The sequence below is a fragment of the Gouania willdenowi genome, chromosome 13, assembly GCF_900634775.1.
Source record: "Gouania willdenowi chromosome 13, fGouWil2.1, whole genome shotgun sequence".
Classification (NCBI taxonomy): domain Eukaryota; kingdom Metazoa; phylum Chordata; class Actinopteri; order Blenniiformes; family Gobiesocidae; genus Gouania; species Gouania willdenowi.
Window position 1 is genome coordinate 31,656,554 of NC_041056.1, and position 18,745 is coordinate 31,675,298.

An 18,745-nucleotide genomic window follows, 5' to 3' on the forward strand; every position below is an offset into this window, starting at 1 on the left:
AAATTCACTTGTAATAGCCGGCATTCTACCCTGAGAGGGCAGCGACTATGATATTTTACAACTAAATATGATGAATTAAATCACTTCATTGACTGCCAAAGACGTCTTTTGGTTTAGTAACGTTAACTGCCAAAGACGTCTATGGAAGTCAATTGTGTTTTTCGGCTGGGGTTGCTAGGAGACAATGTGACAAAGCTCTCCTGTGAATATTGTGCTTGTACAATGATGAAGTGACCAACTGGTGACATGTAGGTGGCAGCAGCACACCTTTGGATGAGAGATCACCCGTTATGGGTAGAGCTCAGAGGGAGAGGAAAGGAGTTTGCAGAACAGACAGAAAATGGCGCTACAAGAGTTGATGCTGAAGTTCCCAGCAGCTCACACTCAACCAGAGCATGTGTGGAACTAAGTGGACTATTGAGAGTGTCAAGATGATGAGAGAAAACCATCAAAAAACAGGGCAAGCGGTGACACTCGGCATGTCCGAGATGAGGAGAAGGTTGCATGTGTGGAGAATGACGGTGGAGAGACTTGGAGGATCGCCAAAATACAGTAAGAAAACCATTCAACTCTGACCATTATTATTATTTTGATAGCAAAATAATAATAATGTTGCCATCAAAAGCCCAGTCTCAGTGTTGTTTTTGTAGTTTTATAGAAGGAAACAATGTTGAGGTGTCCCTAAAGCAAAAAACAATTGCTTAATCGTAAGGCAGTTAAAAATCGATTCAAAGGTATCACGGTTCACATCGATACTGTGAAAATTGAATCACAGTGCTTTTTTTAAACAGCAGAGGGCGCTATCCAGAAGTGTCGGCGGCGGGCGGAATCTGCTACTACTTTCTTTCTGGCCGCCTTCTACTCTTAAACATGTTCATAAATGACTCCTTACCCCTTTAGCACCAAAAGAAAATCTGTAATATTATGTGAATATCTGTAAAAGTCACGTTTTTCTATTAGCTCTGTCTCCTAGCGCATAGCATCTCTTCTTCACTGCTAGATTAGCTGCATGCCAACCGACCACTGGGTTACCAGCACCCTCTGCTGGTCCAAACAAATATCCGACCTAAATACAGTGCAATGACTATTTTTTAAAGTCCAATTGTTAAGGCACAAAATACATTTTCAGTTGCACTTTTAAAAAGAAAAACAACTATTACGCAGGTTTGCATTGTTTACTATAGAACCAGAATTTAAATGAATATGCTACTTATTCATTTGTATTATTCCTTTATTTATTTCATTCAAGATTTATTTTTAGTTAAATTGCATTGTTTTGAATAGTTTATCAAGGGATTCTTTTTACAATGAAAAATAAAAGGAAAACAGTACAGTACTTTCTAGTTTTTTTCCCACAAAAAGCAAAGGAATATTTTTCAGTCATTATTTGTCTACAGTCCCACTTTGTAAAATAAATCGTGAGAGAATCGTATTGTGAACCCAGTATCGTGAATTGAATCGTATCGGGAGTTGAGTGAATCGTTACGTCCCTACTTCAAAGTCGCTAATGGATTTTTTCAGAAAAACAAATTTTTCAGAAGAATGAAACAATCTAGAAAAAAAAAAAATGATAAAAGTAGAGATTCCATTCTTTCAGAATCTGGTTAGATTAAATATCAGATTGTCATAGTACAAAATATTCTGTGGGTCATAAAAAATCAGTGAAAATCATCTAAAATGCCATGCAATATGGGGTTGGCTGCTCTGAAATAGGCTGGCAGTGAATGAGTTACTTTTAATAAAATGCTTTAAGTTGGACTAGGATCAATCAACAGCACTACTTAATATTCAAATACATATGTATTCAGCAGAAAAAAAGTGTGTTCAGGCTTGGGGTTTAGTTACTCTTTAATATGCTCAAAGTGACCATAATAAAATAGTGTATTTTGACTTCAGGTTTATGTAAGAAACTTAATGCAGGTTGAAGCGGTTGTTTTCACTAAACAATTAGAACCCCAACAGTTTTGATACATTTTTTCTCACTTTTCTTTGTTTTTACTCAACTTCACATTCCAGTTTTATTTGTTTAATACCTGGAAAAGTCTGTATAAAGCTGTTAAAGTGATGACTGACATATGCAGAAAAGATTTGAGGAAAATGTACCTAGTGGCATTACATTTTTACAGCACGTCAAGAAAAATAAACAGGGACAACTGTGATGACGCATGTCCCTTGCCCTGCCAATCTGTCATTGTCAATCGTCTCCATCTGGCCTTGACTAATGAAAATAAAGGAGGGAATAATATGTCTTTGTGTGTGTTGACAGCCAATTCATTAAGCTTCTGTATTTCATAATTATAAAGGAAGACAATACAGAGGTGGAGCTAATGTTTGGAAAGGGGTATCTCTATTGCTGCAAATTCAGAAGAAATTGACAAGAAAGGTATAACATTTTGCATCCATCACAGGTTGTTGACATAGTAGCACTTCATCTTTCCTCTGCCAGAGGCTTGTCTAATTTAAAATAATCTGTCATTTCATGACTTCAGACGCGTAGTTCATCAGGATGTCTAAAAACAGCTTGTATATTTTGTAGTATGTTTTAGTAAATGAGGGAAAAATGTTGTATCTTTTAGCCAAAACCCTAATTCATTAACTATTGCTTTAAAAGTTTAGGTTGTGGAGTTCAGAAAGTTGATATTTTCAACTAGTACTCTATAGTTCATCAATCCATGTGATCTAGCTCATGAAATTAGGAATGCGGTTAAAAAGGTTCTCAGTCAGACAGGTTATGCTGATTTTGGTAGTTTAGTTAGGGGAACTTAACTTGAAGCCATTTTGTCCCTCATTTAAGAGGCGTCTTATCTGGGATTTATACTATGGAGTTGATTAACACTAGCATGCCCAAGGTTTTCTTACTCCTGTTGCCCTGCCCAGAGGCCGCCAAATGACACTCATTTGCAACTCAGTGGGGCCACCTCTCTTATGTAAATAAAGCCATTCGATCGGAATGTGCAGCTGGGCAGTGACAAACTTTGGGGGTTGGTGTAAATGATGGCCAGTGTTGAGAAACCAGTTTCTCCCAGGTAGATGTTTGTTAATCCAAATAACATTATATGGAATTATTGGATAAGAATGGCCAAATTAATATGAGCCATGTGTGTTGTGATCAATTAATAAACCACAATAAATAAAATTAGAAAAAGAAAAACAGTAATAAAGCAACCAAGCTCCTGTTTCCTACTCCTGTATTTTCACTATTTACCTTTATTGTTTTTGAAAAGTGCTTATAAATAAAATGTATTGTTGCTATTTATGGTAAAGCAAGATTTCCGAGTGTGAAAAGGACTGTTTGAGTTCTCACTTTAAAAAGGTAAATTCACGAGGTCCACCATTCACTAACCAGGTCCATGAATTATTTTATTAAGCTATTATTTTACAAATTTGAAGAAAGTGCACAAGATGCACAAAGAATCAATGCTTCAACAGGGAAAAACAATCTAAATCTCTGTTTACACCATCAGTTATGCTGACATTATCCCTCTTGACCTTTGACCCAATGCGGAAGTACTGAACCATAGTGAAAGTTTGAAAAGGCTTATCACCTCAAGGTGAATAAATAGCCAACTCAGGGCAGATATTTCACTGACTCTGGCGACTGAGAAGCAAGGATGTCAAAAGTTTACAGCTCTCAGCAGGCTTTGGAGATGATCCTAAATGACGCCAACCCCTGTGACTCCGATGGAGAAGAAATATCCCTTCATCTGAGTTCTGACTCTGAAATTTCTTCCGGTAAGATTTTCTAAACATCCTTTTTTTTGTTTGCTGATTATGGCAGTTGTGTTTTTAATGTTTCATTAATCACATCTCAAAAATATGATCACCCTATACATGAGGAGGATTCGCCACCTTCAGAAAAGAGAGGTCGCCTGGAGACACACGAGTGGCTGACAGAGAGGGCAAAAGACGGCACAGTGTGGCGTGAAGAACAGGTCGGAAGGCCTCTCCATCACAGCCCAATTGAAGGTCACGTCACAGATGGAGAGCCAACTGCTTTGGCCAGAAGAAAGGTGACGAGTCGCTTACAGAGTTTCTTCTGCTTCATAACTCTGGAAATGCTTCGGACCATTCAGGAGTGGACTGTCCAGCATGCACTCCAGACACAACATGAGAACTGGTTCATGGCCATACCTGAACTAATGGCGTTCATTGCCATCCTGCTTCTGTGGGGGATTGTCCGCCTTCCATCGCTGCATGACGCATGGTCAGCAAAACTGGGACCGCCCCTGATCAACAGGATTATGGCTCGAAACCGTTTCAAGGACATCATGCAGCATCTACGCTTCGACGACAAGGACACACGCGGTGAACGAGTTGCGACTGACCGGTTTGCTGCAATCTCTGACGTTTGGGGGTCTTTTGTTGCCAACTGCATCACTTCGTACAACCCAGGCAGGCACATCACCATAGATGAGCAACTTTTTCCAACTAAGACTCGCTGCTGTTTCTTGCAATACATTGCAACGAAGCCGGACAAGTTTGGTATCAAGTTCTGTGTGGCATGTGACCTTAAATCCAAGTATGTGTGCAAAATCATCCCATATCTTGGCAAAGACCCCAGTCGTCCACCTGGGGAGAGATTGTCTGAAAATGTGGTGATGAAGCTTATGGAACCGTTTATGGACAAAGGAAGAACTGTTACAACCGACAATTTTTTCACTTCATTGTCACTAGCACGTCGACTGCACAGCCGGAAGACCACCCTCCTTGGCACAGTCAATAAGATTCGCCGGTAGCTTCCAGATTCAGCTAAAAAGAATTTGGCCCGTGAGGAATTCAGCACACAAGTGTTTTCAACCTCTGGTGCCACACTGACTGTTTATGTGCCCAAACGAAAGAAGACTGTCTGCCTCCTCAGTAGCGTGCACAGCGTGGTGGAGACTGAGGCTACTCGGAAAAAAAAGCCGAACACAGTCACCGACTACAACAGCATGAAATGCGGTGTGGATGTCATGGACCAGATGGTTCGAAAGTACACTGTGCGTTCAGGAACACGGCGTTGGCCAGTCGCTGTGTTTTACAACATGATTGACATTGCAGCGCTGAACGCACATGTGCTTTATCAGGCATGCACTGGGGTCAAGGAGAGAAGGGTGGACTTCTTGCTGGAGCTTGCAAATGAGCTTGCCCGGTCTCATATGGCAGCCAAGGAGGTGAATGAGCAAAACCTTCAGCAACAACCACCCATACGTGATGTGGGGAAAAGGGCATTGTGCCAGGTGAAGTGTTGCTGCAGGAAAAACTGTGCCACCAAGCGTTGTATGTATTGTGACAAGTTTGCATGTGGCAAATGCATAAAGGAGGTGTGGCAGTGCCAGAATTGCTCACAAAATCTCTATTAAATAAATTTCACCAAGAATGCAAACAAACTGTTGCCGTCTCACTATTACTACCTACTACTTTCTGTTGCAAAAGTTGAAATATAAGTTGCAACCTCTATGTAGCTGCTGTATGGGAAACACAAAGGAGATTACAAAAGGTCTTTGTGTCCTGGAACCTACCTAGCCACCCCCCCCACCCTAGCTGAGGGGGGAGTAGTGGCCTCAGTAACATAACAATGGTCACAAGCTGAGTTGTTCACACCCGCCATCTGACACCAGCTTGGACATTAAAGGTATAGGTGTCAAATGACACCACTCTGGTCATGCTAGTGTTAACTCATAGCATAAGAAAAGTTTCCTGACAATGGATGACTCGGGTAGATTGGTGCTGAGCCATTAAGGGTTTCAACAGATTATAAATGGTGGATGGGTTATCTATTGACCACCCTCCTTTCCTGTGTTCACAAAGATGGATTCTCTCACCATCTCTTGAACTATCTGTCTTTTCTGGACAGGATATGTCTAGAGAAGGTGTGTCGGTGGAACACTGAATCGTGGCCTTAGGTGTATTTCTACATACTGTACATGGGTGTAGTGGTTATAGTATCAATCTGTTCATTCGAGTTTTTGGAAACTTCAGTGGCCATGGTTACGTGACATTTTTTAATTTGTAACTAAAAAAATTAAAGTGTTCTGGTTCATGATTACATGAAAATAGTAATTCCGAATTGAGGTTTACATGTAAAACAGGTTTATTTGACTTTATGAAATTCTGCTTTGGGTCTGGGGGTTGGGAAGGGTTCCGATTGGACAGGGGGGAACGTGACATATTCACGTATATCGTAAAAAAAACACCCAACAAACCTTTCCTTTTTGGCTACAACGGAGAAGATCACATAAGACCTATTTTCACTTTTATTTTGATTGTAGTTTTGAAACATTAGCTCAACAAAAACATACTGTTTCACATTGGTCAGCTGAGGGGCAGAAGGGAGATGGAGTAGGGGAGACAAGAGGCAATATCAACCATTGGCCAATCAAAGCAAATTGTTGATGAGACGGTTGCTCTACCTTCACTCCACAGGATTTTGAGTGGAAGAATAACTTTATGATGACTCGGCCATCATTAGTGAAGCTATGTGGTCTGGATCAGGGCTTCATGTCCACTAATGTAGCCTGTTTCGTTTGCTGATGTCTGTGTGAATGTCTGCATGTTAATGCTAATCCATTCTTTTCATTATATCCATGTCTTCTAAGGCTCTTTTTAAATAAGTCTCGGCTCGGGTCCAACGCTTGCTTTGATTATGTCTTCACCAGCGTGTCATCGCAACAGGGCATGCGCAGAATGACCGGAATTAATTTGAAGCAGATTCAAACGTGTACAAGATCAGGAAGTTATTCCATGTGGAAATGAAATCTGAATAAATCAGCCACCTAATTTGGATTTAAGTTTATTCAGAATGGCCATTTTCATTCGGAATTAAGTGTTTACAAGGTCAGTTTAAAGAGGATTTAAGTTTTATTCTGAATTAAAGGCAAATTAAAGCTCTTGCGTAAACGTGGCCAATTAGGCAATTTCTCATTGGAGGTTGTGTTCCAACTCTATGGCCAGGTTGGTATATAAACACCTTATATTATGTTGCATAAGTCTCAGAGAAATTCATAAGGATCTTTAACCCTTTGTACTTTAAAACTGCAACATCCTGAGACATGAGCAAAATCAATCCAGTCCAATGCAATGACGAGTACAAAAAGAACATAATAGGGAAAACAACTATGTTACTCAGTTATGTAATTAGTCAATCCCAATGGGGTAAATTTCCATCAGCCCCCTGCTAAAGTTGACCTCTCTCTGTGTCAGTATATGCTACATTCACAGTTGATTATAATTGCTACTCGTGCAGATTTGGAAACCGGAAGCTGAGTGAGTATAATTGGTTAACTGCCCATTTAAACTGAAATGGACATTAGTGCACTCAAGGCCAGCATTAAAAAAAAATGATGGCAACATGATTTATAACTCTAGTGTAGTGCTGAAAAAAATGAAAAACCCCACTACGCTCCTTATTTGAGTAATACAATTCAGGGTTCTTGCCAGCACTATTGAGCGTAGGGCACCCCAACCTTCTAATTTTCGATTTCCTACTGAGTGATGTTGCCCACTACGGTGCATTTTCAGCAGCATGGGGGGATTTTCTGTTGTTCTTACCTTTTTTAATCGGTACCATCGTAATTATTGTTGCTGACTTGGACACAAAAGGGACTTCCAGACGTGCAAGGGATATTTGAACTCTCTTTTTAATCTGCATAACTGAGAAACATACACATCAGCCACACTGTCTATTTAACACAGGCGTTCTGCTTGGATGCTCCCGTCTACACACGAGGACCCCTGCAACCACTTAGCTGCCCCCAATGATGCCTGTGTGTATTCTGCACATTGTAAGCGTAATCCCTCTTCAATATAAACATACTAGCTTCATGTAGCGTGTAGTGGCACGTGAAGCTGCATGTCATGTTAATAACTTGCAACGGATCATTCTACATGCCCGTGCACAGATGTAGAATGCAACCCAGCTTTATTCGGTTCCGACGGGTTCGGGCTGTGTTCTCTCTGGCAGGGTCAGGTCTTCTTTTTTCTGACCGATCAAAGCACTACTGTGTGCATCCTCCGCTTTGTAACCCATAGTCACCATCCAATGTAAACAGTGTGCTTCATAATCTGTGTGTGGGGGCAGGGGGCGTGTCCATAACTGTCCCAATATTACTGCGGGTCTCAAATAATACCTCGTTAAAATTTGAAAAAGCACGTCTTGGAATCAGACTTTTGAATAAAATATTATTTCTTCTCTATACAGTATCTGTGAGTATCTATTAGTGGAGGACTTACAGTATACCAAGCATGACTAACTCTCTAACTACATTCATTATGACCCTTCAACAATTCAACAGATAACTTTTGGCTTTAAAGTAAGGCAGTAACAAAGCTACAACTTCACTCAATTTGGCCTTCAGAGAATTATACATTTCCAAATTGTCAGCGCCACTGGCACTCGCTCTCGCACCACTGCATCCTGGTGAGAACCCAGCAATAAATTCAAATTGATTCCAATACATGTACTTCACCTACACATCTACACCTTTTTCACCAGTCAGGCGTGCTTCAACTGGAGACAATAAAAAGGCCATAGAATAGAATCCTAATTATAGTCCTGTGTCCACTGTTGGAGAAAAAAAGAAATAAATGTTTCATTACACAGTCGCTCCCCCTCTGTACTTGAAAGCTCACAGTAAAGTTGAATTTGTCTGCCTCCCAATTAATTGATTTCCATAATTGTCTGTGCGTATGGCAATAGTTCCCATTCGACATAATGACAAATAATCTCATGTATTTCAAGGCAAGGCAAATATATTTGTATAGAGAATTTCATACACAAGGCACTTCAATGTGCTTTACTTACTAGTTAACTAGTAAGCGTTTCAGCATTCACAAGCAAGCTAACATACAATTGTATGTACCAGTTAACTAGAGACCTTAATTCACATTTAACTATAGTTAACATGTCAGAGGTTTCCACAGCTCACTAGTGAACTAGTGTGTTTTTGACATCTTGCTAACCTTGATATCAAGGATGCATTATAAATTTTCATTTGGCTTTCCATTCTCCACCAGTTTGTCCCTTCCTGCAAAATTGATTAAAGTTGGCTTCCCTGGGCGGGCTGCTCCCGGTGCTGCTTCTATTCCGGGTCCTTCAGGCCTAGAGTTTGGTCCCTGCTGGCTCTGGGCCTGACGGCAGGCGCCCACCGGCTACCCTCCCTTTGGGGGGTTGGGTATGGGGGTTTGGGTGGTAGTGGGGGTAGATGTTGGTGGGGGGCCTTGGGGTTGGGGTCGGTGGCTGGGTGCACTGGGTCCTCGGCTCCTTGGGGCTTTCTCGGGTGTGTATATGGGGGGCGGTGGCTGCCTCTCAGCTTGGGATCTTGGGGACATCTGGGGGGTTGCTCAGCCGTGGGGTGGTGAACTGGGGCTCCTTGGCCCCCACTCTTTCTCCTGGCCTGGCTACATCATCCGTTCCGGGGCAGTGCTTGGGTTTGCAGTAGCGGTTCTTGCACATACATTGGTCTACGATGCATTGGCATGCCTTGGGCTGTGGGATAAAACTCGTACTGGGCTTAATCTTAGACATGTTGATCCCAAATACCTGTTCTAGGTATTACCACTCACTCCTGCCCTCTGTTCACAGCACCACCATTATACCTAAGCTACCTGATTACACAACACAATAAGCACAATATACACAACTCCAACTTCACATCTCACTCTCACATTAAAATAATCAACTCTTCCCCCACCCTTTCCATTTACCACCTCGAGTCTCTCCCCCCCGCCCCCCCCCCCCCACCTTCCTCCACCCCCTAACTGTTTCTTACCCTTCCTTAGGGAGGGCTGGTGATGGTCACAATTATGCAATAAAATAAATTCATTTATGTAATTGCAATAACAAAACATGAATTGCTGTCTTAAAAAGATTGCACTTCTTGTAGTGTTGACCTTTGACAGCATGTGCAGACAAGTGAAAAAAAATTACAAATTTAAAAAAGAAAGTTGGCATACAGTTACATTTTCACCCCAAGTTTACTTTCATAAATCACAATGTTTCTGTGCAGGAAATTCCTTACACAACTTTTAGATGCCATTTTGTACGTATAAGCACACTTTAGAGACAAGGCCACTGGTTATTTCTAAGGTGCACTGATTTGCACAAGATTCACCAGATCTTGCTGAAAACATATAAATGAACAAAAAGACAAATAATGTGAGGAAGGGTTTTATAAGGGTAAATTGTATTTTTAAACTACAGTGGCTAGACACCATAGTTTCAAAAATGTTTAAATGATTTTTTAAAAAGGAGGCTAATGCTTTGCAGAGGAGTGACTATTGTTCAAAAGAGAACTGGGATTAAGTAACCACTAAGCTGCTTCCTACAAGAAATCTCTGGTTACTTCCCATACAGCTAACAGCTGTTCAATCCTGAGAAAATCAATCGTCAAATAGCTTTCCCCACACAATTAAACAATGCACTAAAACAGAGAAATATAAATGAACACACATCTGTCACACCTACTGTATACACTACATTCAGAAAACCCTTGGTTTAGTATATCCCAAAAATCCTGAACCAGGATTTTTCCAGGATTCTCACTATAAAGCTGCAATATGTAACTTTTTTTGGCATCATTTGGTCAAAACATAATCATCTTTGAGTATATTGTAATCCAAAGTGTTCTGAGTGGACAGTGAATCAATTCTCATTCTCCTGGCTCTGTAAATTGACAAGTGTGACGCTGCTAGAATTTAGATGTCTAGATCTTTCTACAAACATGTGTGCTCCATGAGCTGTTTTTGCCGTCACTATTGGTTGCACGACTGAAGTTCACGTACCCTCGGTAGTAAAAGTACAATGACGGACGTCCCAGCAAAAGTCTCCATCGCAGCATTAGACACAACAGTTACACAGCAAATCAAATGGAAAAAGGCAGAACGATGTGGAGAAGCAACAGTTTAAAGCCACAAACATACTGAGAAGGAACGGATTGTGCAGGCTCCGCCACACACACACACTGGTGGTCAGAGAGATAGTGATAACAGATGGGATAGATTGTGTGTAAACCAAGAGAAGCTTATTCAAAGTGAATTAATTGTATAGTCTGGATGTGGAGTGATGGTCATCAGCGACAAGCAGCCTCGATTACAGCTGCCTCTGTGTGTGCTTGTGGCGGGGCCGAACTACAGAGTAATCTGTGCATTCATGTTAAAGTCTCTAAAACACCAGAAAAATATCCACTAACACAAGATAAATTCCATACACTTGTCACTACGTCTCTATTGGGAAAAAAGTCACAAAGAGTGTTCACAAAAAATACTGGTAAGGGAGGATTCCTTTTTTGGTTTTGGTTTCAAAACGGAGCAAGAGAGGATTCTACAAACTGCAGCTTTAAATTACAAAGGAAGTTCACCCTGCGTCATTTTATATTTAGAGGTGTCCAACAAGCCCTATTACTGTATAATTATTTACTGGGTCACTCTTCAAATGCAACAATACATGATTTGGAATATCATTAAGCTCATCTCAGAAAAGCAAAAATCTGCATTCAGAATAGTTATACAATACAATGTACTCAAATGTTTTCATTAATTTCATTTATTAAGTTGTATGTTTTGCTATCAGTTGTTCAAAATAGTAAAACTCAATTTAATCTCTCTTTTCATGAGTAAAATGTGAGTGTCATCTGCAAATAACAAGGGCATATTCTCTGTTAGCACACTAAATTCCATAAATCGTTGGGAACAAGTAGCACACTATCTTACATCAGAGTAAAGCTTGGAACTACCGGTAGACAGGTTCCCATTACAGTATAATGGAGACCAATGCTCAAACATTCTCTTCTTGCTAACTTCATTATGGAGGTAATGTAAATGCCTGTGTGCGTGTGTGTGTGTGTGTGTGTGTGTTCAGCGTGCATGAGAGAAGATGGAAAAACCCATTTGTTCTCATATAAACACTGGCAGATCAGTCAGCTGCGTTGGGAGTGCGAGCACATTTCTGTGACTTCCTAGTTAATCAACACCAATAGAAACATGTATGAAATTATATCTGAGCTCTGATATAATAACAAAATTAGTTGTGTTTTGAAAAATGCAAAATTACTGTTTAAAAAATGTAACATAACTTATAGTCAATATACTTGACAACCAATACATGATATGTATTGTTTTACCCTAATATAAAACAAAAGTGTGTAAACAAAGCAGAAAGCAGAAGAAATAGTCAGGAATTTATCAAGCCCAAATAATACATGAGCTTCAACAGTAGCGGTAATGGGTTGCCATTGTAAATGTGTGAAAAATGTTTAAGTCTGTGATGTTCCTTTAAACCTAGGTTATTTTTTTTATATTTTGCAGTGAAGCATAATAAAGACCAAAAGACTGTTTACATGTCTGAATATTGCTGGTCCTGAGTTGATGACCACAAAGAGACAATTATTATGCCTTAGTAGAAATAGATCAAAACAGTTTCAAGATAACATCACAAGGTTTAAATAGCAGAATGATATTAGATTTTACAATAATCAACCTGTATTAGTTTCTTAAAGATAAAACTAAATGTTTCAGCTGTTCTACAGAAGCGTTTAGGGCCTGTACGATGAAGCTGGAGTGGCGTATGAGGATGAAATAATGGCACATAATCAAATCTTACATAAACTAAGATGTTTGTTTAAATTTTAGCTTTAAATCAATCTCACTATTTTATCTACCACCACAATTTTGATTTTCAAGAAATTTACAATTTAAACATGAAAAAAAGTGTAAGTCACATTGGGCTATAAGTTGAATATTGCACAGCAAGAAGGTCCTGGGTTCAAACCCTTGGGTGGAAAATTGGGCCCATTCTGTACTCAAGTGTCTTCACATCTAACATGTAAGTTAGCTCTCTAAGGGCAGCAGATGTATTTGCCATTATTATTTGCTGCCATGTCAACTGTCTATTTATCCTGTTCCCATTCCCTCTGTTTGTTCAGAATAACTGTTTGTCTTTGCACTGTACTTGAACTTCACCCCATCCTGAGAACATTCATCTAGGCAGTAAGCAAGTTGAGTACATGTTAAGATAGCAAGTTGATATCCAGCTTTATGTTACACACTGAGGAAGCCTAGATAGGGCCAGCTGGGTATCCAAAACGAATCCAGAATATAGATTACAACCCTCTTGTTTCAGGCCCTCAATGACTTAAATGTTATGCTGCAATTTACAAGGACTCTTACACAATAAAAGAACATCAGGGATGTTTCAGAAGGCATGCTTCATTAATAAATATGGGCAGACGATCAAACTAATGAAAAAAAAATAAATGCACTTAAACTCATTCAGTGCCATTGACGAGATATCTCGTCATTTGCATTTTTTCATGGGGATTACTAGAAAACACCCTGGTGGAGGTCCCTCATCAATACCTAAGCTGTGGGGTGTAGTGTAGTAGTAGTGACCAACTGTGTCCAGAAGATGGCAGCAGTGCACCTTTAGATGAGAGATTAGCCACTGATGCTACCCAGCAAAGCAGGAAGAAGCAGGAAGGAGTAGGATAATGGCGCTATGAAGTGATATTGTGACGTATCCAGCAGCTCACAGCACCACATACTAACACAGAACATGTGTGGACCTGAGTGGATTATTGATAATGTTGTTATTGTGAGATAAAACCATCAACTAACCGGGCCAAACGGGTCATCCCTGCGTGTCGGAGGATGGGGAGGATGGGGTGTGTGGAGGTGGGTACAAAATACCCCCATCCTGTGAGCCAGATAGCAAAATAATAGGTGACATGTAGGAGGTAGCAGCGCACCTTTGGATGAGAGATCATCCATGCTCCTCAGAGCTCAGAAGGAGAGAGGAAAGGAATTTAGGAGACAGAATATGGCGCTACGTACAGAGCTGACGTTCCCAGCAGCGCACACTCCGACCAGAGCGTGTGTGGAATACATGGAAAATGTGGCGATAAAACCATAAAAAACGGCGCAAGCAGTGACACTCTGTATGTCCGGGAGGAAGAGGAAGTTGTGTGTGCGCAGACTGACGGGAGAGAAAGTTGGAGGAATACCAAAATACAGTAAGAAATCAATTCAACTCTGACTCAGATAGATAAATAATAATAATTTTGCCATCAAAAGCCAGGTCTGTGTTTTTTTTTGTTGTTTGTTTTATATAAGGAAACAATGTTCAGATATTAGAGTTGTCACTAAAGCAAAAAAAAAAAAAAAAAATAGCTTTAAAGTCACTGACAGGGTTTTTTTTTACAAAAAGGCTGTTTTCTCAGCTTTTTGGTCTGAAACTGAAGATTTGTGTAAAACTTGCTCTATTCAACAGCTGATTACAAAAGAATGAAACGAGCCAGAAACAAATGTTGATGAAAGTAGAGGCTTCAATCTTTCAGAATCTGGTATCAGATTTCAGATAGTCATAGTAGAAAATATTCTGTGGGTCTTTAAGACAGTCAAAATGCTCAAAATCTGAGACTGGCTGGCACTGAATGAGTTAATATAAAAACCCATGACTGGCTATTTTCTGCCTGACACTGAGTGAGACAAACACTACCTCATTTACACAGTGAGTAATAAACCACACTGTAGATGTTATCTGACCTTAGCTCTCAGTTTTTGTCCTAGAGAACACACAGTCACTAAAATACACACTACACATTGCAAACACACATTCCCATACTTTCCTCACCTCTAAAACATGCTCTGTTTGTTGTTCACGGTCCAGTTTTCGGGATGTGGTTGTGATCAGACCTAAAACAGACAGAAGATGAAAGAAGATTAAAACAGGCAGTTAATTTCCACCCATATTGTGATTTACACTCTATGTTGTAGTCCTACATTAATTTTATATACACTATTAGATGCATTGATAATCAAAACATACCTTTAGCACTTGAAATAACAATGATATTATTAATTGTCAAACAATTATTAAAATATTGCAACCTTGTTAAAAATCATGCTCTGTTTCTTTTTCTAACTGGAACACTGATGACATCATCAGCGAAGCGTGTTCTGAGATAACCTATGACATCATCAACAAAAACTTCCCCAGTGTGGATGGCAAAAATACACTGTATGTGGTCTAAATGGAATTATTCAAAAAAACTACTGTTCAACAAGGGCTCTTAAATGTAAAAATATTTTGATTCCTTACATTAACAACTATTGTGAGGACCATTCACAAGTCCATTCAATATAGCATATTTTTTTTAAGATGCTATGTACTTTATATCATTCACTAATTTCTATTTCAAACATAAAATTGGAATACTGTTGTTTAAAAGCAAGGAAAATAATTCCTTTATTTTTACATATTCTTCCTGTCTCTGAATTTGAATTATTCCATTAGCAGTAGACATGAACAATAAATAATTTCAAACGGTAATCAAATTCATTTCGATCGATTTTCAGCCCTTGCTGAAGGTAAGCATGAATGAACATTGCATTTGTTATGGTTACATGACTATCAAAAGTAATGTCGAGCCACCTTGGCTATTTGATTTTGTATTAAACTGCGACAAACTGATACAATTCCTGTCTGAAAGTAACTGGGCCAGTTTTAACCTTTAATATAATCTGCAATAAAAATTACAAATCAAATAAATGCAGTGCTGCAATAAAACAGTAGCTGATTAACTCCTACTCATGTCATTGCTATGCCTCTGCATGGTATTGCTGCTTCAAAACAGGCTGTCAGCCAGTTCTGGCTGCTCCAGTCATCAGTGAACTGTTGATTAATGAGAACACAATTGTTGGGTTTAACGCTACATTAGTCAAGCTCGTTCACGTTGCTAACAAGCCTGGAGTAGCTGACTACACTTTCTACAGGTGTTTGTGCCAAATTAACTTCAGAGATTGCCGAAAACAAGTTCTGACAAACTGTTTGAACACGACTAATCTCATCCACCATCTACAACAGTGACAGAAGCTACATGTGATGAACTACTGCACGTGCTGCAACCCAGACAGTCCATCCAGATGTGCAGTTCCTTATGAGAAAAACATGTTGCTAGTGTGTAGCTGGCTTTTAATTGTAGTTCCTATTATGCATTTTATCAGTGTGTGTATATATATATATACACACAGAGATGCACCAAAATGAATGCCAATTTATGCCAATTATTAGAACAATTGCATTTATGGCTATAAAGAATATATCCATTAAAAATATGTGTAAATATGTCTTTAACACTGACATTCCAACAATGCACAATACAAAATAAAACAAAAAAATTAAATGTTTTACTTGACCCCACTTATGTATACATTAAAGGTGTAACTTTTGGCCACTAGGGGCGCTAGACCTGTAACTTTCACGTCAAGTGCTGCAGCACTGTCACAAAAATCAACAAACAGTCAGTCAGGCCAGCCTCCCTTGTCTTTTGATTGTGTATGCAGACAATAGTTGACCTGTAACTTCGGGATAAGCATTGGCTCTAAGGGCTGGGTAGGTCTGGCTGGGGTGCAAAGCGGGGCCGCCGCAGCCCTCCTCTCTCTGCCCCTGGGCCCTCCACGCCGCATTGGTGACGCCCCCCCCACTCCCTGGCCTCGCCGCCATTGTTGGCCCCCTTTAGGTCAAAAAGTCCACGGTGTGCCTTGAAATAATAATGTACATGCATATAACTAAATTGACTACTAAAAAAGAGTCACATTAAATATGTTCTCTTCTAGAAACACAAAGTGCATTAAAGTTCTTGATCAAGAGTAGCTTCTCTGCTTTATTAGTGAAGTCTGTTCCATGGTGCCCTAAGGGTCTCGGGAAGGGCATTCCACAGTTGTGGGGCAGCAGCAATGAAAGCGCTCTCTCCCATGGTGCTCTAAGTCTTCATTTGAGCCAGGAAGGCACATTTCTGTAGATGCAATGATGAATGAGTAGGGAAACCTTGTATGTAACCTTGTGAAAACGGGGAGCCAATAAAGTGAGTATATTATTTAATAAAAAAAAAAAAAAAAAAACTAAATTCATCTTATAAGCATAAAGCAACATCTGTGGTTAAGGAGAGCAACAGAGAAAAAACAAAAGCACAACATTGACTGCCCAAATAAATGTTATAAGAGGATGACAGAAAAGCAAATATGAGGAAACTAAACCTGACAACACCGAAGGAAAAGTGGAAGAATCTTCTTAATAGGGATACAAATGTAGACAGTCAGTGAAAAGAAATGGGTAAAATATCATTGAATTTAAAACAGGGAATTTGACCAAAGAAAGGATAGAAATAGCAGCAGCCAATTATACCTCTACCCCCTCTCCAACACGACAACCCCTATCTGCAGAACAAACAGTGTGAATCGGCGTGTGGAACTGACGTGCGAATCTTCATGTTCACACACAAAGTTGCTGCTGCTGTTGTTATTCCTCCAACACACACCCACAAAACAATCACAGCACAAAGAATGATGTTGTTTTTCTACCTCAACGCTCGTGCTCTATTAAACACCCTAATTAGATGTATCCATGGTTATGTTATTATCAACTGGCTAAATGCCATTAATGTAGATGAATAATGAAGCCAAAGATTAGGAACAGCTTACCATGTTATGAAAAAATACACCAAAACAAATAATAAAGAAACAATCAATTTAAAACGTCATAACTGATTCAAAAAAACAAAAACAGGATTAGCTACAACACTGTAGCTTAACTCAAAGGTCAAAGGTTTGTAACTAAAACAAGAGTGTTTGTTTCTTAAATGAATGATGACATTTAAAAATTGTGTTCAATTGTTTTTAAAACAAAAGAAAAACAATCATTGTCAGGCCAATGACTAATTGTTTTCTTAGCCTGGATGTAGCGCTATACCCAAACTAAGCTAGTTATGTATTTATGTAACAACCATATTTGGAATAAAAGATGGATAAATCAATGGGCTGATTAAATAAAAATGAAATAAAACCAAAGGACTTTGTGTATATGCTCATGTAGATGCTGCTTTGTTGTTTTGTGAAAGAAAGCTTTGAACCATGGGAGACATAAACTGAGACAAAAAGGATATAGTCTCCAAAGAACTATGAATATAGCAACAATGGGTAATTCTTCCTAACTACACAGTAGCATAAGAGTGACTTCCTTAACAATGGTAGGCAGTACAAACATTGAGTGCATTTAACAGAAAAAGGTCATGAACACAGGGTCACTCACCAGTGCGAGTGTTGATGGTGAAGAAGTTCTGAGGGTTCCCACTTATGATGCGGTAGCTGAGCTTATCAGCAGTGCCTGGAGGTGTGGCGTCAGGGTCCTGGGCCTGGATTTGGATCACAGATACATCACGGGGAGAATTCTCTGGCACTGATGGTCGGTACATTGGCTCAGATGTCAGAGGGGCATTGTCGTTGACATCTTCCACCTGGACGAATACTTCAATGGTGGTGAACTGAGGAACAACTCCATGGTCACTGGCATACACTGTTAGCCAATATGAATCCTTTGTCTCCCGGTCCAAAGTATCAGTGGTGTACATCATCCCTGGTAGATGAAAAAAAAAAAAAAGATGACGATACACTTATTTAGACAGTACAGACTTTTTCAATTACAGTTATCAAACAAATAATCTCGTCTCACAATGGGTTGCACACCAATTATATCTACTGTGTCTAGCTCAAAGATTGACCAACAGAAAAGTTTGATTAAATCCAAGCTCAGGCTGTTCCACAGGGTTTACATTCTAAGTAGTTAAACTCTTTCGATGATCCAAATAGAGAGGCTTGTTTTAGTCTGCAAAGTCACTGGAGTGATGAGTGTTCTTGAAATTATACTGTAACTCTCAGTGAGTGACTGCTTTGATCAATGAACCGTTCAATCATCAAATTTTGTCAACCCTGCCAT

General features: G+C 39.6%; 1 protein-coding gene across 1 annotated transcript in view; it reads right to left on the reverse strand.

Moving 5' to 3' along the window:
* Positions 1 to 18,745, reverse strand: part of fat3a (FAT atypical cadherin 3a) — a 228,197-nt gene that overhangs the window by 72,107 nt on the left and 137,345 nt on the right. Inside the window, 2 exon segments of the mRNA XM_028463835.1 lie at positions 14,606 to 14,667; positions 18,062 to 18,385. Of these exon segments, the coding sequence (XP_028319636.1) occupies positions 14,606 to 14,667; positions 18,062 to 18,385 (386 nt within the window).